Below are 21296 nucleotides of genomic sequence, written 5' to 3'. Positions count from 1 at the left end.
GTTTTTTGTTTTTTTTTTAAGGTTTTTTTAAGGCTGGTTATGTGAAGCAGTGGGAGTGGAGAAGAAACAAAGAAATCTGTAACTGGTTGTGATCAATTAGTTGTAAACACCACTGCACTCGGACCAGCCACTTTTGTATTTTTAGTAGAGACAGGGTTTCACCATGTTGCTCAGGCTGGTGTTGAACTTCTGACCTCAAGTGATCCACCTGCCTTGGCCTCCCAAAGTGCTGGGATTACAGGTGTGAGCCACCACACCTGGCTTTTTTTTTTTTTTCTTTAAGACGGTCTTGCTCTGTCACCCAGGCTGGAGTGCAGTGGCATGATCTTGGCTCACTGCAACCCCCACCTCCCCAATTCCAGTGATTCTCCTGCCTCAGCCTCCCAAATAGCTGGGATTACAGGTGCCTGCCACCATGCCTGGCTAATTTTTGTATTTTTAGTGGAGAAGGGGTTTCACTATGTTGGCAAGGCTGGTCTTGAACTCCTGACCTCGTGATCTGCCTGCCTCAGCCTCCCAAAGTGCTGAGATTACAGGCGTGAGCCACCATGCCCGGAGACTTTTGTATTTTTAATAGAGATGTGGTTCCACTATGTTTCTCAGGTTGCTCTTGAACTTCTGAGCCCATGCGATCCCCCCACCTCAGCCCCTCAAAGTATTGGGATTATAGGTGTGAGCCACCATGCCCGGCCCTTTCTCCTTGCATTCTTTTGTGCCCAGTGCTTCCCCTGTTGTCTTAGTGAGACGGAAGGAGTAAAGCCCCTGTCCCCTGCCAGCTTCCCCTTAAGGACTTCCCAGAGCTAGGAAGAAGACATTTGGCAACATTAGGCAGGCAGTGGCTTTCTGGGTAGAAAAGTCTGCTGAGAAAGTATTCAGACAGACCAGAGGAAGGGCAAAGGATGGAGAAGAGCTGGCTGGAAGTAAACTATGTGGAGCAGCAGCAGAGCTCTTTCTGTAGAGTCAGACATGAGTCCCAGCTCTGGTGCTTTCTAGCCATGGGATCCTGGGCAAGTTTCTTGATCTCTGTTAGCCTCAGGGTTGCTCATCTAGAACATGGGAATAAGAATAGCACACCACAGGCCGGTGGCTCACGCCTGTAATCCCAGCACTTTGGGAGGCTGAGGCAGGTGGATCACAAGGTCAGGAGTTTGAGACCAGCCTGACCAACATGGTGAAACCCCATCTCTACTAACAATACAAAAATTAGCTGGGTGTGGTGGCATGCTTCTATAATCCCAGCTACTCAGGAGGCTGAGGCAGGAGAATCATGTGAACCCAGGAGGCAGAGGTTGCAGTGAGCTGAGATCATGCCACTGGGTTACAGAGCCAGAATAGCACACACCGCAGAGGCTTGGTATGAGACCAAAAAAAAGTACCAAGCTCAGTACCGGGCAAGGAAAGTGCTCAGTGAATGGTTATTATTGGCTTAAATTTGTGAAAAGGAGAGTGAGAGGAAGAGATCCAGGTGACAGAGGGGAGGGGGCAGGAGCCCTGAAACAGTCATGAACATTAGAGAAGTAGGGGTCAGGGGTTGGCAGTGGGCAAGCCAGGGCATCAGCAGAGATGGAGAAAAGTAAGAAGAGAGAAGAGCTGAGATGAAGCTGACAGATGCTTAAACAGCATGCGCTTCTGGGTCCTTCGGAGAATCTCTTTCCATTTGATTTAGAAGTCTGATTCTGCCAGCATGGCAGTGCTTAAAGGGGGCCTGAGTCATAAAGACTAGGGGGCAAAGGGCACCAGATCCCAGGAAGTGTGATTGACCCAGATGTCACGCAGGTGAGCGTCTGTGTCTGTCACTGTTCTTGGATGTGGAGCATTAAAAGACCCCTTTCGGCCTTTGATCAGGTCTTGACAAGTTCCTGCTTTTTGCCCGAAGGATGGACATCCGTCGAATCAGCTTTGACACAGAGGACCTGTCTGATGATGTCATCCCACTAGCTGACGTGCGCAGTGCTGTGGCCCTTGACTGGGACTCCCGGGATGACCACGTGTACTGGACAGATGTCAGCACTGATACCATCAGCAGGGCCAAGTGGGATGGAACAGGACAGGAGGTAGGGCCCAGTGTGGGGCCAGGCGCTCAGGGAGGGCAGAGATTGAGGGGTGGAATCTGCCCTCTCCAGGGTAAGGGCTTCCCATAGCTTTGCTAACCCTGAGACTTGGTGGAGTTTGGGCTCTGGAACTAGAGTGGAAGTAGAGTTGGTGATACAGCTTTGCTTCCTGCCCAGGTGGTAGTGGATACCAGCTTGGAGAGCCCTGCAGGCCTGGCCATTGATTGGGTCACCAACAAACTGTACTGGACGGATGCAGGTATGTATGGGGGGCCGTGGCCTTCCTGGTTCCCTGGGATTCCTCTTGTTTAAAACCTTGGCCTCAGATAGAAGTGACCCAGAGTCCCTCCTGGACCACCTCTGTCTTCACAGGAAGTCCTTGGTAGGTCAGAAGCAGAAGGGCTGTTGCAGAGCTGAAGTGAGAAGCTCACACGTGAGAAGCTCACATTGCGGCAGCTACTTCTGCTATGTAGCTGATGCTGGGGAATGTTTTGAGGCATTTCAGATCATAAACCTATGCCCTGTGGTTTACTTTCCATCACTTTCTGGGTAAATCAGGCTTTCTTTCTTTCTTGAGACAGAGTTTCTCTTTCACCCAGGCTGGAATGCAGTGGCGCAGTCTCAGCTCACTGCAACTGCTGCCTTCCAATTTCAAGCAATTCTCCTGCGTCAGCCTCCCAAGTAGCTGGGATTATAGGCGAACACCACCACACTCAGCTAAATTTTGTATTTTTAGTAGAGACGGGATTTCACCAAGTTGGTCAGGCTTGTTTTAAACTCTTGACCTCGTGATCCACCTGCCTCAGCCTCCCAAAGTGCAGGGATTATATGTGAGCCACTGCTCCTGGCAATCAGGCATTTTTAATCAGCCAGGTGTGTTTGGGAGGCAAGGGGATATACCCCGAACAAGTGCCACTTAGAGTGTGGTCCCTGGACCACATCAGCTGATGACAATCTTCTCTCCTCTGTGTGGCAGCATCAGCATCATCTGGGAAGTTGTTGGACATGCAGATTCTTGGGCCTCACCCTAGACTTACTGAATCAGGGCCGGGCATGGTGGTTCACACCTATAATCCCAGTGCTTTGGGAGACCAAGGCAAGATTGCTTGAGCTCAGGAGTTCAAGACCAGCCTGGGCAAAGTACAAAGACTCCCTTGAGCATGAAATGGATTTGAATATTTTTATTTTAAACAACAAAAAAAAAGAATCTTTGGGCATTAGGTTCAGGAATCTGTGTTTTAACAAGTTCTTATTCTTACACACGCTAAAGCTGAGAATCATCGCCTTAAATTATGGTTGCCTATGTTTGGGAAATCTTGCTCTTTCCAGCAATGGAACTGATCACATCCTTGAATTTCTTCTTATGGTTCAAGTCATTAAATATCTATTGTGCATCTGTCACAAATATCTTCTGAGGCCAGGCGTAGTGGCTCATGCCTGTAATCCCAGCACTTTGGGAGGCCTAGATGGGAGGATCACCTGAGGTCAGGAGTTCAAGACCAGCCTGATCAACATAGTGAAACCCTGTCTCTACTGAAAATACAAAAATTAGCCAGGCATGGTGGCAGGCACCTGTAATCCCAGCTACTTGGGAAGCTGAGGCAGGAGAATCGCTTGAACCAGGGAGGTGAAGGTTGCAATGAGCTGAAGTCATATCACTACACTCCAGCTTGGGCAACAAGTGTAAAACTCTGCATTATAAAAAATATATACATATATATATAATCATATGAGCACGTACTCTGGGCTCTACTGGCACATACCAGGCTCTTATGTTGGCCATGGAAGGTCAGAGGGTGAATGAACAAGACTAGAATTATCTCTGTATCCCTTCTTGGTAGGTACAGACCGGATTGAAGTGGCCAACACAGATGGCAGCATGAGGACAGTACTCATCTGGGAGAACCTTGATCGTCCTCGGGACATTGTGGTGGAACCCATGGGCGGGTGAGCACTGCCCCATGGGAGTGAGCTCAACCCACCCCTCCCAAGATCTGAGTTCCAGAGAGGAGTCTAAAGATTAGGAAGAGTGGCCAGATCTTATGGCTATGCCCAAGGAAGCAAGAGCAGACGTAGAAACTACAGAGTCTGGTGACAACTTTGTATCTTCTGTGGACAAAGAAAGTTTTCAATTTTTTCTTTTCTTATCTTTTTTTATTGTTGGTTTACTTACAAAAGTAACTCATTGTTAAAAAAAAATTTTAAATCTGGCCAGGCGCAGTGGCTCATGCCTGTAATCCCAGCACTTTGGGAGGCCGAGGCCGGTGGATCACAAGGTCAAGAGATCGAGACCATCCTGATCAACATGGTGAAACCCTGTTTCTACTACAAATACAAAAAATTAGCTGGGCACGGTGGCATGTGTCTGTAATCCCAGCTACTCGGGAGGCTGAGGCAGGAGAATTGCCTGAACCCAGGAGGCGGAGGTTGCGATGAGCCGAGATCGCGCCATTGCACTCCAGCCTGGTAACAAGAGCGAAACTCCGTCTCAAAAAAAGAAAAATAGCATACTTCTGTGACTTTTTTCTGTTTGCCTATATATCTTGTGTATCCTTCCAATTGAGTGTATAAATCTACCTTGTTTTTTGTTGTTGTTTGTTTTTTGACACAGGGTCTTGCTCTGTGGCCCAGACTGGAGTGCAGTGGTACAATCACAGCTCACCGCAGTGTCAACCTCCTGGGCTCAAGCAGTCCTCCTGCCTCAGCCTCCCAAGTAGCTGGGACTGCAGGCCTAGACCACAATGCTTAGCTAATTTTTACAATTTTTTTGTAGAGATGGGGTGTTGCTGTGTTACCTAGGCTGTTCTCAAACTTCTGGGATAAAGCAGTCTTCCTGCCTCAGCCTCCCAAAGCGCTGGGATTATAGGTGTAAGCCACTGCACCTGGCCTCTGTTGTTCTGACTGGTTACATAGAGTTCTGTTAACTTAATTAACTCATCCAGTCAAGGAAGCATTTCTTTTTTTTTTTTTTTTTGAGACAGAGTCTCACTCTGTTGCCCAGGCTGGATTGCGGTGGCCCAATTATGACTCACTACAGCCTCGACCTCCTGGATTCAAACGATCCTCCTATCTCAGCCTCCCAAGTAGCTGGGACTACAGATGTGCACCACCATATCTGGCTATTTTTGTGGGGGGAGGGGGTAGAGGTGGGACCCTACTATGTTGCCAGGCTGGTCTCAAACTTCTGGACTCAGATGGTACTCTCAACTCAGCCTCCCAAAGTGCTAATATTATAGTCATGAACCATGGCGGCTGGCCAAGGAAAACTTTCTTATTCATTTTCACCCCTCCTCTTTCTCTATTCCCATGTACATCTTACTTGCTGAGTTCTGCTTAAGCCCTGAGCTCTGCTTTTATTAAAGCGCTGTACCTTTTGATAATGATAGAAGACAAGGTGTTCAGAGATTGTGCTGAGCCCAAGGCTGGGATGGACACTGAAGCGGGAGGTGGAGGCAGCTACTTCAGGCAGAAACCCTGAGATCCTAGTACTCTGAGTCCCTGCTGGATATTAACTGGCTTGTAAGACCTCCCTTGCCTTTGCCCAGGTACATGTATTGGACTGACTGGGGTGCAAGCCCCAAGATTGAACGAGCTGGCATGGATGCCTCGGGTCGCCAAGTCATTATCTCTTCTAATCTGACCTGGCCTAACGGGTTAGCTATTGATTACGGGTCCCAGCGCCTATACTGGGCTGACGCCGGCATGAAGACAATTGAATTTGCTGGACTGGATGGCAGCAAGAGGAAGGTAAGGGTGGCACTAAAACATTTTTCCACAACCTTGACAGCCTCCAGGACAGTACTTTTCAGCTGGCAGCTGATGGGAGATAAGAGAACCCAGAGGTTATGGGACCAGCATGGGGCATGTGGTATTTCTGTGAGGCTATGGGTGCTCTCCAGAGCTTGGGGGCAGGGGTGGGAAGGGGCTGCCTGTTGATGGCGAAAAGAAACTAGGAACTTGTATAGATTATGGGCTGGAGGTAGAAATGCACAGACTTTCTTGTTAACCAGCACAACTAACGCTTGTTAATTACCAGTTGCAGAACAACTAACGCTTGTTAATTACCAATTGCACCATAATGGGCCCGTGATTGATCTCTGTTTGTTTTTATTTTGGTATAGTTTCAAACTTACAGAAAAGTTGCAAGAAGAGTAAAAAGAATAGATAAATAAAATTTTGCTGCATTTGCATTGTCATTCTATTTCTGTACACACTCACTATTACTTTTTGGAGCCATCTGAGATTAGATTGGAGACAACCTGCCTTTGACTCCAAACTATTCCTGTGCACATTTCCTAAAAGCAAGGATGTTGTCTTATGTCACTAGAGTACAGTGATCAAAATCAGGAAATTTACTATTGATCCAATATTGCTGTCTTTTTTGTTTGTTTGGTTTTGGTTTTTTTAGAAATAGTCATGCTCTGTTGCCCAGGCTGGAGTGCAGTGGTGCAATATTGGCTCACTGCGCCTAGCTAGTTTTTCTTTCTCTTTTATTTTTGGTAGAGACTTCCTATATTGCCCTGGCCAGTCTCAAATTCCTGGCCTCAAATGATCCTTCTGCCTCAGCCTCTCAAAGTGTTGAGATTACAGGTGTGAGCCACCATGCCTGCCCCAATATTACTGTCTAATCAGTCTATGTTCAATTTCCCTACCAATTGCCTCAACAATGTCCTTTATAGCTCCCCCCTTACTTTTGAAATCTAGCATCCAATCAGGATCACCCATTGTGTTTAGTAATGATGTCTCTTTTAATTTTTATTTATTTATTTATTTATTTATTTTTAGACACTCACTCCGTGGCCTGGGTGGGAGTGCAGTGGCACAAACATGGCCCACTGTAATCTCGACCTCCTGGGCACAAAGCATCCTTCCACATAGCTGAGATCACAGACATACACTACTGAACCCTAGCTACTCAGGAGCCTACGAGTTTGGAGCTACTACACTAATTTTTTTATTCTTTGTAGAGATGGGGTCTCACTTTGTTGTCTAGGCTGGTCTTGAACTCGTAGGCTCAGCAGTCCTCCTGCCTCGACCTCCCAAAGTGATTAAAGGCATGAGCCATGACACCCAGCTTTTTTTTTTTTTTTGAGACTGCAGTCTTGCTGTGTTGCTCATGCTGACCTGGGCTCAGGTCAGCCTCCCATCTCAGCTCCTGAGTAGCTGGAGCTATGCACCACTGGGCCCAGCTAATCTAGTCTCCTTGATCTCTAATCTGGAACATTTCCCCAGCTTTTCTGCATCTTTTTTGACATTCACATTTTCTGTTTGTTTTGTTTTAAGACAGTCTTGCTCTCTCACCCAGGCTGGAGTGCAATGGCGTGATCTTGATTCACTACAACCTCTGCCTCCTGGGTTCAACCAATTCTCCTGCCTCAGCCTCCTGAGTAGCTGGGATTACAAGGGCCCACCACCACATCCAGCTAATTTTTGTATTTTTAGTAGAGACAGGATTTTGCCATGTTGACCAGGCTAGTCTCAAACTCCTGACTTCAAGTGATCCATCCACCTCAGCCTCCCAAAGCTGACATTTGCTTTTTTTGGTGGGGGGCAAGGGGGTGGGCAGAGTCTTGCTCTGGCTCCCAGGCTGGAGTGCAGTGGCACAATCTCGGCTCACTGAAACCTCCACCTCCTGTGTTCAAGCGATTCTCCTGCTTCAGACTCCCAAGTAGCTGGGATTATAGGCACCTGCCACTGTGCCCAGCTAACTTTTGTGTTTTTTAGTTGAGATGGGATTTCACCATGTTGGCCAGGCTGGTCTCAAACTCCTGACCTCAGGTGATCCACCTGCCTCAGCCTCTCAAAGTGCTGGGATTACAGGTGTGAGCCATCATGCCGGCCAACATTTGCATTTTTTTTTTTTTTTTTTAATTTGAGACAGAGTTTTGCTCTTGTTACCCAAGCTGGAGTGCAATGGCACGATCTCGGCTCACCGCAACCTCCGCCTCCTGGGTTCAGGCAATTCTCCTGCCTCAGCCTCCTGAGTAGCTGGGATTACAGGCACACGCCATCATGCCCAGCTAATTTTTTGTATTTTTAGTAGAGATGGGGTTTCACCATGTTGACCAGGATGGTCTTGATCTCTTGACCTCGTGATCCACTGGCCTCGGCCTCCCAAAGTGCTGGGATTACAGGCGTGAGCCACCATGCCGGCCAACATTTGCATTTTTAAAGAGTAAAGGCCAGTTATTTTTTTGTAAAGTCTCTCAACTTTGGTTTATCTAATGTTTCCTTGTGATTGGATTCAGAGTGTGCATTTGGAGCAGGAATACTACCCTAAGTGAAGTTATATCCTTGAGTTCTCATTGTGTTTCATCAGTAGGCACAGATGTGGGCCTGTTCCATTATTGTGATATTTACTCCCATTATATGGTAAGGGTAGTGTCCTCTGTAAAGTTGCTATTTTATTCTTTTGTACTTAATACGTAATTTGTGCTGAGATACATCCAGATGATGTGAGTAACAGATGGCTTCCAACATCTTCCAGTAAAACCATCACACGACCCTTAGAACCAGGCACGGTCAAATCACAGATGGATAGAGCAAGGCTCAGAGAAATTTTATAAGTAGCTCTTAGTGGAGGTCACACAGTAGGTATTAGAGATAGAGCTCCTTTCTGAGTCCACAGTGAGCTCTTTACCACTGCTCCATACTGTCAGACTTTGTTGAAGATGACACAGTGTCGGGGCCCTGGCAGGTGCTGATCGGAAGCCAGCTCCCCCACCCATTTGGGCTGACCCTCTACGGAGAGCGCATCTATTGGACTGACTGGCAGACCAAAAGTATACAGAGCGCTGACCGGCTAACAGGACTGGATCGGGAAACCCTGCAGGAGAACCTGGAGAACCTGATGGACATCCATGTCTTCCACCGCCGGCGGCCCCCAGGTGAGCAGCCCTTGGCTTGCATTGGCTTCTCTTTGGCCCTCCTATGCCCTAGCCCTCCCCATTGAATGCCCCCTCCTCTCTACCCAGTGTCTACACCATGTGCTATGGAGAATGGCGGCTGTAGCCACCTGTGTCTTAGGTCCCCAAATCTTAGCGGCTTCAGCTGTACCTGCCCCACAGGCATCAACCTGTTGTCTGACGGCAAGACCTGCTCACCAGGTGAGTCAAAGCATCACAGATGTAGATGCAGCCTCTCTAGGAGGGGGCAATGGCTCTCTTCCTTCCCTGCAGATGGGCTCCAGTGTGGTCTGAGAAACAATGAGTCCTGCTGCTTCTAGAGGCCTAGGGGCGAGACTCAGAGCTTTTAGAAAAGGGGAGGGGCTTGGGGAGAGGTCCTGGGGAGAGGTCCTGGGGAGCAGGTAGAAAGGACTGGAGGCAGGGTCCAACTAGTTCTTATGGTGTCTTCATACATATTAGATAAAGATGCTCCTTTCTGAAAACACTTTCCTCTCATCTGGTAGTACATTGTCATAATATACTGGTTTGCTTGGAATAAGACACTTCTGGCTGGGCTCAGTGACTCACTTCTCTAATCCCAGCACTTTGGGAGGCCGAGACGAGCAGATGACTTGAGGTCAGGAGTTTGAGATCAACCTGGCCAACGTGGAAAAACCCCGTCTCTACCAAAAATACAAAAATTAGCTAGGCATGGTGGTGCATGCCTGTAATCTCAGCTACTCGGGAGGCTGAGGAAGGAGAATCTCTTGAACCCAGGAAGCGGAGGTTGCAGTGAGCCAAAATCATGCCACTGAACTCCAGCCTAGGGACAGAGTGAGACTCTGTCTCAAAAAAAAAAAAGACACTTCTAATTGCCCTAAATTGGTATAATAAAGACAAAAGTGTATGATATCTACAACGTCACGGTACCTCCCCTTAGATGTGCCACTTTTGTGAGTGCACAAACTATGTAACAACCTTATTGGAGGGTCCCAGAAGCAGGACCTGGTTACCCAGATGTTGGAAGTCAAGGTTTCCCCCTAGGAGAAACCTTGGTAGGCTGCATTTGAACTCTAACCTCCCTGGGAATTTTAGTGAGAAAAGAGCTGTGAACTGTGCCTCCCAGGTTGTGAGTAAAGCCTGCTGGGGTCCCTTTATTCCTTTTCTTTTTTCCTATTTCTTAATCTTCACAGTAAAGGGTCCTTCAAAGAGAGCCACTTTCTTAATATTAATAAAGAGGCATTAATATGAATATGTGTGAGACCTAATGGTAAGTACTTTATGTACAGGATCTCTTTTAACCCTTATAAGCCACCCTATTATTTTTCTCATTTTATATATAAGAAAACTGAGGCTTAATAATTTAGGCTGAGAGTGGTGGCTCACGCCTGTAATGCCAGCACTTTGGGAGGCCAAGGTGGACAGATGCTTGAGCCCAGGAGTTTGAGACCAGCCTGGGCAATGTGATGAAACGCCATCTCTACAAAAAATACAAAAATTAGCTGGGCATGGTAGCATGTGCCTGTAGTTCCAGCTACTCAGGGGGCTGAGGTGGGAGGATCGCTTTAGCTTAGGAGGTCGAGGATGCAGTAAGCCATGATCATGCCACCACACTCCAGCCTGGGTGACACAGAGAAACGCTGTCTCAAAAAATATTAATTTAGCTGGGTGCAGTGGCTCACACTTATAATCCCAGCACTTTGGAAGGCCAAGGCAGGTGGATATCCTGAGGTTGGGAGTTTGAGACTAGCCTGACCAACTACTAAAAATACAAAATTAGCTGGGTGTGGTGGCGCATGCCTGTAATCCCCGCTACTCGGGAGGCTGAAACCAGAGAATCGCTTGAACCCAGGAAGCAGAGGTTTTGGTGAGCCAAGATCACACCATTGCACTCCAGTTTGGGCAACAAGAGTAAAACTTCACCTCAAAAAAGTAAAAATAGGCTCATGCCTGTAATCCCAGCACTTTGGGAGGCAGAGGAAGGCGGATTGCCTGAGCTCAGGAGTTCGAGACCAGCCTGGACAACACAGTGAAACCATGTCTCTACTAAAATACAAAAAATTAGCCAGCTGTGGCAGCGAGCACCTGTAGTCCCAGCTACTCGGGAGGCTGAGGCAGGAGAATTGCAAGAACCCAGGAGGTGGAGGTTGCAGTGAGCTGAGATCATGCCACTGCACTCCAGCTTAGGCGACAGAGTGAGAGTCTGTCTCAAAATAAATAAATAAATAAAATTTAAAAATAACAATTTAAATAACTTGCCTAGAATAACATAGCTAGAAACTGGCAGGGACAGGGCATGAGTCTCAGTTTGCCTGATTCCAAATCCACTTAATGGCTGTGCTCGAGTGATCCTCTTTCCTCCTTTCCACCTGGGTAGGCATGAACAGTTTCCTCATCTTCGCCAGGAGGATAGACATTCGCATGGTCTCCCTGGACATCCCTTATTTTGCTGATGTGGTGGTACCAATCAACATTACCATGAAGAACACTATTGCCATTGGAGTAGATCCCCAGGAAGGTCTGTGTGGCCCTCCCTTCCCACCTAGCCTTCTGTCCCTGCCCTTCAGCAACTACTGTCCTTTCTTTCCCATCACCTTCGTCCCGTGCCAGGAGCCAGGGGGCTCCCCATTCCCTCTGGCATAGCCCCTGTCCTTGTTTCTCTAGCAGTTTATCTTTGGTTGTGAGAGCATGGTTTGGGGCCCTCTTCGCTCCAGCTCTGCCAAGAGCTATCCTGCTATGATATTTCTGCATTTTCCTTGATTTCCTCTGCTAGAGGCTCCAGGGCTCTCTGACATGCTCTGGTGCTTCAGGACACGAATCAGCTATGTGTGTCCCATGGTAGGGGGTGAGGGCCTGGGTTGAGCCAAGCTTTCCCTCTCCAGGAAAAGTGTACTGGTCTGACAGCACCCTGCACAGGATCAGCTGTGCCAGTCTGGATGGCTCACAGCACGAGGACATCATCACCACAGGTGGGCCTTCCTCCCAGCCCAGGGACCACCTGTCTGGCAACAGGGCTGGGGAAATAGCCCATCTGTTTCAAAGTAAGAGCCAGTGTGCTCTTTTGACTTCCCACAGGGCTACAGACCACAGATGGGCTTGCGGTGGATGCCATTGGCCGGAAAGTGTACTGGACAGACACGGGAACAAACCGGATTGAAGTGGGCAACCTGGACGGGTCCATGCGGAAAGTGTTGGTGTGGCAGAACCTTGACAGTCCCCGGGCCATCGTACTGTACCATGAGATGGGGTGAGAGTTGTGGAGGGGCAGCTCAGCTGGGGTTATGATGGGGTGAAGGTGGGCAATGGAGAGCAAGCTTGCATCACAGGAACAACGTGACCTCCCTGGGGCTCTTCCACTCCCTCGTGACTTCTTGCAGGGTGACAGTACAGTGTAGAAGTTAAAAGCATGAGCCTTGGAATCAGAGTACCAGGACTGAAATGTTTTCATCACGTATTAGCTATATCACTTGGGTCCAGTATTTAAGCTTTCTGAGTCTCGGCTTCCTTACCTATTTCATAAAATGGAGGTAGAAGTGAGAATACATACTTTGTGGCCCTTATGAGGATCAAGTGAGATAATGCACGTGAAGAATTTAGCAGAGTATTTTGTCAAGCAAAAATTTTGCCTGACATACTCTAAGTACTCAAGTGTATCTGACATACTGTTAAGTACTCAGGGTATATGGTAGCTGCTGGAATAACTAGCTAATATAGCTTTTATTCTTCCTCACTCAGGTTTATGTACTGGACAGACTGGGGGGAAAATGCCAAGTTAGAGCGGTCCGGAATGGATGGCTCAGACCGCACGGTGCTCATCAACAATAACCTAGGATGGCCCAATGGACTGACCGTGGACAAGGCCAACTCCCAACTGCTATGGGCCGATGCACACACCGAGGTGAGAGCCGTGCCCCTGCTGCTTCCCAGGAGCCTGGGAAGATGGGAAAGGCCTGCCTAGGATCTCCACAGAGAGCTCTCAGTCTGCTGATGACCACTCCCAACCCTCTCCTTCCTCTGCAGCGAATCGAGGCTGCTGACCTGAATGGTGCCAATCGGCATACGTTGGTATCACCGGTGCAGCACCCATATGGCCTCACCCTGCTCGACTCCTATATCTACTGGACTGACTGGCAGACCAGGAGCATCCACCGTGCCGACAAGGGTACCGGCAGCAATGTCATCCTTGTGAGGTCCAACCTTCCAGGCCTCATGGACATCCAGGCTGTGGACCGGACACAGCCACTAGGTGAGAAGAACCCTGGGGCTGTGATCAGAGCTTCTGGCTTTCTGGGGCCATCTCAGCATCAGAGACATGTCCAGAGCACAGAACTTGTTTACAGCCAGAAAGACGGTGACCTGCCTAAACTCCCTTCCAAGATTGGGCTGTGTTCTCTCGGGGTGTGGCTGGTGCTACAGCTGCATGATGCTGTCACCTTCAAAGGACTCCTGGAGATCCCCCTGCAGACCCTCCTTCTACCTCACCCTGCCAGGCACTGAATCCCGTCACTTAGAACAGCAAAGAGCCAGCCACAAGCAACTGGGACCTTTGTAAGATTCAGATGATGTTCCAGGATAGGTGTGAACACCTGTGCTTCTCATCACCAGGTTTTAACAAGTGCGGCTCGAGGAATGGTGGCTGCTCCCACCTGTGCTTGCCTCGGCCTTCTGGCTTCTCCTGTGCCTGCCCCACTGGCATCCAGCTGAAGGGAGATGGGAAGACCTGTGATCCCTCTCCTGAGACCTACCTGCTCTTCTCCAGCCGTGGCTCCATCCGGCGTATCTCACTGGACACCAGTGACAACACAGATGTGCATGTCCCTGTTCCTGAGCTCAACAATGTCATCTCCCTAGACTATGACAGCGTGGACGGAAAGGTCTATTATACAGATGTGTTCCTGGATGTTATCAGGTACGAGCAACACTGAAACATCCAGAGGACACAGACTTGTTCTTGCTCATGAGTGAGGTTATGTTCTGACTGCTAAGTGGAGTGATTTGGCACTTTGGATAGTGAGTTCTAATCCTGACTTGCTCACTTTGCAGTGTTGTCATTTAGAGCAGAATTTCAAACTTGTGTTTGTTTAGAGCTTACACAGAAGTCTAGTATGTAAAACAAACAACAACAAAAAAACAAGTAAAGTCAGGGCGGGGACCTAGAGCCTTTTGCACCTACTATTGTCCCTTAGGACTTACTGATGAGTAGGCCATGTAACCAGTATCTGTATTGCAGTAACAAAGTCACACCCAAATGTCTAGGCTTAACGGTGGTTTACAAAGCTGTTGTTTTTTTATTTTTATTTATTTTAATTCTTTAAATTTTCGGCCCTAACACAGCTTAGGAATATGATGCCCTGCCACCAGTAAGCGTGGTTTACCATGGCAGATTTTCTCACAAGGAGGAACAGGGAACATTCCCCTTTGTTCTCCCCAAGGGATGTATTAGAATTTCAAGCTGGGGACAGGTAGGCATATGCAGTTTAGTGAAGATCCCTAGGTGACAGTGACATGCTCCCCATTCTGAGGTAGAGTTCCCTCCTGCTGTAGGGCCTCTGCAAAAGTGCATGGTGGCTCACGCCTGTAATCCCAGCACTTTGGGAGGCCAAGGTGGGAGAATTGCTTGAGCCCAGGAGTTCAAGACCAGCCCAGGCAGCATAGTGAAACCTCATATCTATTTGTATTTAAATTGGTTTTTAATTTTTAAAAAATTCACAGGTAGGTTTTGACAAATCTGTGTTTCTTATAATCACCACCTAGCAATCCTTGTCTCTTCCCAAAAATATGTGGGGATGATACACCTGTCTTGTAGCAAGGCATCCCCTGGCAGCCGCCATTATTTTCAGTTAGCAGGAAAGACTCTGTCTTCCTAAGAACTCGTTCGTTCATTCTGCAATTATTTCATTGAGCATCTGTCATGCTGGGTGCTGAGGAATGTACTCATAGATACTTGATCTCCATCTCTGTGGAGCTTACATTTAGTGAGGGTCCAGTTATAGGAACATGGGTTAAAGGAGTTCTACTCTATTCTGGGTCAGTCTGGTTGCTCATCCAACACTGGGCTCTCCCCAAGGCGAGCAGACCTGAACGGCAGCAACATGGAGACAGTGATCGGGCGTGGGCTGAAGACCACTGACGGGCTGGCAGTGGACTGGGTGGCCAGGAACCTGTACTGGACAGACACAGGTCGCAACACCATTGAGGCATCCAGATTGGATGGTTCCTGCCGCAAAGTGCTAATCAACCACAGCCTGGATGAGCCCCGGGCCATTGCTGTTTTCCCCAGGAAGGGGTAAGTTTATGGCCAGCAGAAGAGAGATCCAGGGAAGAAGGGCAGGTGGAAAAGATGGTGTTAGTGGGTCCTCCATGTTCTCTCAGCCTCTGGGTGCTGTCTTCCCATGCCTTGATGATGACAGCACTGTTGTGTCTCAGGTACCTCTTCTGGACAGACTGGGGCCACATTGCCAAGATTGAACGGGCAAACCTGGATGGTTCTGAGCGGAAGGTCCTCATCAACACAGACCTGGGTTGGCCCAATGGCCTTACCCTGGACTATGATACCCGCAGGTGGGAGTCCTGCACCAAATAACCTCCTGGAAATTGGGTGGGCAGAGGAGAGGATGGTTGAGATTAAAGTGGGAAAATGAAAAGATAGAAGGCTCCCTGGTATGTCGGGAAGGGGAAGCATTGAGAAGGATGAGGGAATGTATTCTTAGAGCAGGGATTGCTAAATCCAGCTCACAGCCCTTAGGTGGGTTTTGTTTGGCTGGTTTACTTCTTCCTAATTTGAGTGCCTTTGGCAGAGCATGTCTTCTGGCTGAACCACAGGTCCCACACCCCTACTCATTTAAGGACTGATTCTTTTTTTTTTTGAGACAGAGTTTTGCTCTTGTTACCCAGGCTGGAGTGCAATGGCGCGATCCCGGCTCACCGCAACCTCCGCCTCCTGGGTTCAAGCAATTCTCCTGCCTCAGCCTCCATAGTAGCTGAGACTACAGGCGTGCACCACCATGCCCAGCTAATTTTTTTTTTCTTTTTGTATTTTTAGTAGAGACGGTGTTTCACCTTGTTGACCAGGATGGTCTCGATCTCTTGACCTCGTGATGATCCACCTGCCTCGGCCTCCCAAAGTGCTGGGATTATAGGCGAGAGCCACTGCGCCCGGTCAGGGCTGATTCTTCTATTTGTTATAATATAACAAATCTTGATCCCTTCAGGCTCTGGAACTTTGTTGTTGTTGAGACAGCATCTTGCTCTGTTGCCCAGGCTGGAGTTCAATGGTGCAGTCACAGCTCTCTGCAGCCTGAACCTCCCTGGCTCAAGCGATCCTCTTACCTCAGCCTCTCAAGTAGCTGGGACTATAGGCACACACCACCATGCCCAGCTAATCTTTAAATTTTTTGTAAAGACAGCATTTTGCTATGTTGCCCAGGCTGGTCTCGAATTCCTGGACTCCAGCAATCCTACTGCCTTGGCTTCCCAAAGTGGGATTTCAGGCATAAGCCACCATGTCTGACCCAGGCTCCAGAATATTCAGCTCCTTGTCTAGATAAGAAATGCTGAGAGTGGGGGGGAAAGGGGTTCTGAAGCAGTCTGTGCCCCCTTTTGGCCCAGAAGAAGGGGAAGGGATGGTAGAATGCCTCTTTTAACCTCAATGTGGTCCATGTAGACTGAGCTCACTTCCTTTTTTTTGGGGGGAGGGGGGATGGAGTTTCACTCTGTTGCCCAGGCTGGAGTGCAGTGGCACCATCTCGGTTCACTGCAACCTCTGCCTCCTAGGTCCAAGCAATTCTCGTGCCACAGCCTCCCGAGTAGCTGGGATTACAGGCATGTGTCACTATGCCTGGCTAATTTTTGTATTTTTAGCAGAGACAGGGTTTCACCATGTTGGCCGGTCTGGTGTCGAACTCCTGACCTCAAGTGATCCATCCACCTCAGCCTCCCAAAGTGCTGGGATTACAGGCATGAGCCACCATGCCCAGCCAACCGAGCTCTCTTCTTAAAGACCATTTGTAAGAATTGGGCTTTGATTCTTGGGTAGGAGTCAAAGAGCAATCAAGTTCCTGAAGATGAGGCTGGGTGGTGGTTCCTCTGAGGTCACTAGACTTTCTACCCCTCCCCAGAGCAGCCCTGGCCTCCCCACTCATGAACCATCAGCTCCCCTCTTCAGCTTTGGGACTCATTATGACCCCTCATCCAGGATGCTTCTTGAGTTCTCATAGCACCTGCCAGTTCAGCTCAGGAGGGGACAGATAGGTTCTTAGGAGGGAAGAGCTGGGCTCCCTGGCAAGCGTTTGGAGCAGCTACCCTTCTCATTTTCTTTGCAGGATCTACTGGGTAGATGCGCATCTGGACCGGATCGAGAGTGCTGACCTCAATGGGAAACTGCGGCAGGTCTTGGTCAGCCACGTGTCCCACCCCTTTGCCCTCACACAGGTACTGGCTCAGGAGAGAGGTAACTAAACCTCCTTGACTGGGATGTTTCTTTGGGGTTCTGAGTCAGGAGCCTCAGCTGTAGCTGCTTTTGAACAGGCATGCTATGGAAGCTCACTGTAGGGATTTTTCCTGTGCCCTGAAGCCATGGTAGGTTGATAGGGCCACAGAGTGCCCTGCTCCTCCTATCCTACCATTCCCATGTTCTAGTATTCAAAGGGTGGCTCTCAAAGAGTGGTATACAGAATCAGATGTGACACTTGTTAGAATGCAGGTTCCTAGGCCCTGACTATAGGGACTCTAGAAGCTCCTTCATGAGGGCTGGGCACAGCAAAATACATTTTGACAAGTTCCCCGGTTAATCCTAATGCTGTGGTCCTAGCATCTGGGCTTAGGCAGCTGACTTAATGGCAACAGGGTGGAGTGGCTAAAAGCCAGAGTTTTGAGGCATCTAGCCAGTTGGTAAGTATTTAATACCATCAGTGTGCCAGGTACCTGGGTTCAAGTTCTATCTGTATTATTAAATAACTGTGTAACTTTGAACCGAAGTGACTGAACCTCTCTTAGCTTCAGTTACCTACAGAATAAATCAGCCTAATAATAGTATCCTCCTGAAATATGACAAAGCATTAGCATAGTACCTGGCACATAGTAAGCACCACATGCACGTTATCACTACCCATTTTAATTATTATTTGCTATCGTTTTTGAGAGTTCTAACACAAAAAATGATTTGGGCAAGAAAAAGAAGATCTACCAAGCCTGAGGCCAAAACAGGAATTCTCAGTCATTTGAAAATCTTGATTAAAAATCTTGGCCAGGTGCAGTGGCTTATGCCTGTAATCCCACCACTTTGGGAGGCTGAGGCCAGAATATCGCTTGAGCCCAGGAGTTTGAAACCAGCCTGGGCAGCATGGTGAGACCCTGTCTCTACAAAAAAAAAATTTTAATTAGCCAGGTGTGGTGGTACACACCTATAGTCTCAGCTATTCAGGAGACTGAGGCAGGAGAATCGCTTGAGCCAAGAGGTCGAGCTGCAGTGAGCTGCATTTGTACCACTGTGCTCCAATTTGGGCAACAGAGCAAGATGCTATCTCAGAGAGGACAGAGTCAGAGAGAGAAAGAGACAGAGAAAGGAAAGAAGAAAGGAACCAAAAGAAAGAGAAATAAATTTGACCCTTTTTGCTAAATATTATCCACCCTGTCTGTATTCTGTATTATGTCCTACAAACTAAGAAGATTTTATCTGGTTTTACTTAATGATGGGCTTTTTTTCATACTCTAAATGTAAAGCTACAGAGTAATACTGCATATAGTTTTTTCAATTTACAGGTTTCCCCAGAGTTTCTGATATATGCCCTTGGGTGGGGATGGGAACACTTTTGGTTGAGAATTTCACCATTGTTGCACTTGAAGAAAGCTGCCCACAGAAGTAAGCAGAGGATTGGGGGCAGTGCTCTGAGTAAAAGACCCAGAGGAACAGGAACCTAGAAGAACCTTCAGATTTACTCCTATTTGCTAGATAGGGAGCCATTCAATCAACTGAATGAAGACTGTCAGGTGCTAGAAATTCAGAGATGAATAGAACGCATTCTTGTCCTTGAAGAACGTAATCTGGTAGGACTGACAGACCTATAAACAAATTGCTTGAGTGTAAAAATGAACTTGTGTGAGTGACTACAAGGTGTAGAACTGTATAGAGGAGGGAATGGTGAAGTCTATATGGATTTGGGGAGAGTTCCTTGGCAATGTCGTGTCTAGTGATGCACCGAAGTAGACTTGCTGAGGAAGAGATGAAGAAAGCATTTCACCAGAGGCAGTGGCACATGCGGAGGCACAGAAGCTGTACAGGAAGGAGGCTGCTTGCTGAATAATATTTACTCTTTTTTGGGTACCCCTGTTGAGTAGCAAGACAGGTGGATCTACTGGACGGACTGGCAGACAAAGTCAATCCAGCGAGTAGACAAATACTCAGGCCGGAACAAGGAGACAGTGCTGGCGAATGTGGAAGGCCTTATGGATATCATCGTGGTTTCCCCTCAGCGGCAGACAGGTGGGCTCCCGCGTACTGACCCTACTTCCTTACCATCTGTGGGATTGGTTGGTCACCCCAAGGACTGTTAGGGACCAAGACAGACCCACAAGAGAGCTTCTTCGTTCACATTTTAAACTCCTAGACCTTTTTACTCCCTGTGGTTGTATCTTTCCTGCTCCCCTGTTCCTGGGAGTAGGGAAATTCTGGATTTCCTCTATATTTGAGAAGCATTAAACTGGGAGACCTAATTCTGTCCTAGATAAGACACTCATCTACTTTGCCTCCAGGGACCAATGCCTGTGGAGTGAACAATGGTGGCTGCACCCACCTCTGCTTTGCCAGAGCCTCGGACTTCGTATGTGCTTGTCCTGACGAACCTGATAGCCGGCCCTGCTCCCTTGGTGAGTTGGACTGAATGGGCTGGAGCCACTCAGCAGAGCCCCTGGAAGGGCTGAGGGTCAGCAGCCTCCAATCCTGGTCTGATCTGTCCTTCTGGGTGGGATCCCCATAAAGAAGGTTTTATTAGTAGAGTGACTGGTAGCGATCTGCTTGGGTTTTGGGAGTTGCTCTAACCTGAGTTTGTCTGCCCTCGGGCATTTGCTAGAACAATTCAGGTCTCTTGATTCCCAGGTCCCTGCTGTGGGATAATCAGTGGCCTGTATATCACTCTCTCTTCCTGACTTTGGTGGGCCAGCTGTCCCATCCAGAGCTATTAATATTGAATCCACCTCCTTTTTATTTATAGTATTAAGAAGGGCCACTAATGAAGGGTGCCTGGGACTAGGGCAGCTAAAAGATTATTTTGTCAAGTTCTCCAGCTGCTACTCTTGGGCCATACATAGAGGTTTGTAGTTCCAGTGGCCCACTCCAATCCTCTTTTTTGTCTAGTGCCTGGCCTGGTACCACCAGCTCCTAGGGCCACTAGCATGAGCGAAAAGAGCCGGGTGCTACCCAGCATACTACCTACCACCTTGCATTCCTCAACTACCCGGACCCGCACGTCTCTGGAGGAGCTGGAAGGAAGGTAAATAGGTTCAATATAAGATTGTGGGCCCTTTCATTCAAATCACCGTCCCATCTTAATAAGGCAGTTGGGAGGTAGATTATGTCATGAGCTACCAGTCCCTGCTATTTGGGACAGAAGATGATATTCAGATTTGTAGATTGTTGCAGGTGATTCCCTTTTTAGCTCTGAGGGCAAAAAGCTTTAAGAACAACTTGAAACAGAAATCACTTAGGAGGACCCTCCCACAAGGCATTCTTCCTTCTTTCTCTCTCTGTGACATTTGCTCTCACATCATTGTCTTGTCTAAGAGTAGTCTCTGGGCTGTGGCTTTATGACTTGGAACAAAAAGGTAGGTTTCCCCAGAGATATGATGGCTTTAGCTTGTAATGACACATGCATCCCCCCACACACAAACACCATTATTAAATAAGTAGGTATAACCACGAACAGTTCTCAAATCAAGTATAAAGTATCTTATTTCATTAAGTTAAGGGTGCTACCCATTATAAAATGCATCCTGATTTGAGAAATGAAACTGAAAAGATAACCAACAGCAAATGTGTGTGAAATCCTGTTTTTTTTTTTGAGACCAAGTCTCACTTTGTTGCCCAGGCTGGAGTGTAGTGGCGTGATCTTGACTCACTGTAACTTCTGCCTCCTGGGTACAAGCGATTCTCATGCATCAGCCTCCCAAGTAGCTGGGATTATAGGTACCTGCCACCACGCCCAGCTTATTTTTATATTTTTAGTAGAGATGGGGTTTCACTGTGTTGGCCAGGCTGGTCTTAAACTCCTGACCTTGTGATCTACCCACCTTGGCCTCCCAAAGTGCTGGCATTACAAGCGTGAGCCACCCCGCCTGGCCGAAATGCTATTGATTTGTTAAGTCACAT

At 48.1% G+C, this 21296-nt stretch overlaps 1 protein-coding gene across 2 annotated transcripts in view; it reads left to right on the top strand.

Moving 5' to 3' along the window:
• The window catches only part of LRP4 (LDL receptor related protein 4), a 64492-nt gene that overhangs the window by 31561 nt on the left and 11635 nt on the right, over positions 1 to 21296 (top strand). For both annotated transcript variants that reach the window (XM_035262556.3, XM_078340968.1), the window contains exons 17-34: positions 1846 to 2054; positions 2229 to 2310; positions 3893 to 3998; positions 5597 to 5798; positions 8749 to 8938; positions 9026 to 9157; positions 11313 to 11453; positions 11818 to 11904; positions 12011 to 12182; positions 12671 to 12833; positions 12956 to 13181; positions 13541 to 13844; positions 15003 to 15221; positions 15362 to 15496; positions 17257 to 17365; positions 19271 to 19415; positions 19685 to 19798; positions 20286 to 20421. In XM_035262556.3, coding sequence (XP_035118447.1) covers positions 1846 to 2054; positions 2229 to 2310; positions 3893 to 3998; positions 5597 to 5798; positions 8749 to 8938; positions 9026 to 9157; positions 11313 to 11453; positions 11818 to 11904; positions 12011 to 12182; positions 12671 to 12833; positions 12956 to 13181; positions 13541 to 13844; positions 15003 to 15221; positions 15362 to 15496; positions 17257 to 17365; positions 19271 to 19415; positions 19685 to 19798; positions 20286 to 20421 — 2872 coding nt within the window. The remainder of the gene's footprint in view (positions 1 to 1845; positions 2055 to 2228; positions 2311 to 3892; positions 3999 to 5596; positions 5799 to 8748; positions 8939 to 9025; positions 9158 to 11312; positions 11454 to 11817; positions 11905 to 12010; positions 12183 to 12670; positions 12834 to 12955; positions 13182 to 13540; positions 13845 to 15002; positions 15222 to 15361; positions 15497 to 17256; positions 17366 to 19270; positions 19416 to 19684; positions 19799 to 20285; positions 20422 to 21296) is intronic.

The sequence above is a fragment of the Callithrix jacchus genome, chromosome 10 (genome assembly GCF_049354715.1).
Source record: "Callithrix jacchus isolate 240 chromosome 10, calJac240_pri, whole genome shotgun sequence".
Classification (NCBI taxonomy): domain Eukaryota; kingdom Metazoa; phylum Chordata; class Mammalia; order Primates; family Cebidae; genus Callithrix; species Callithrix jacchus.
The sequence above is the reverse complement of the archived record's forward strand: the minus strand, read 5'-3'. Positions and strand labels throughout refer to the sequence as shown.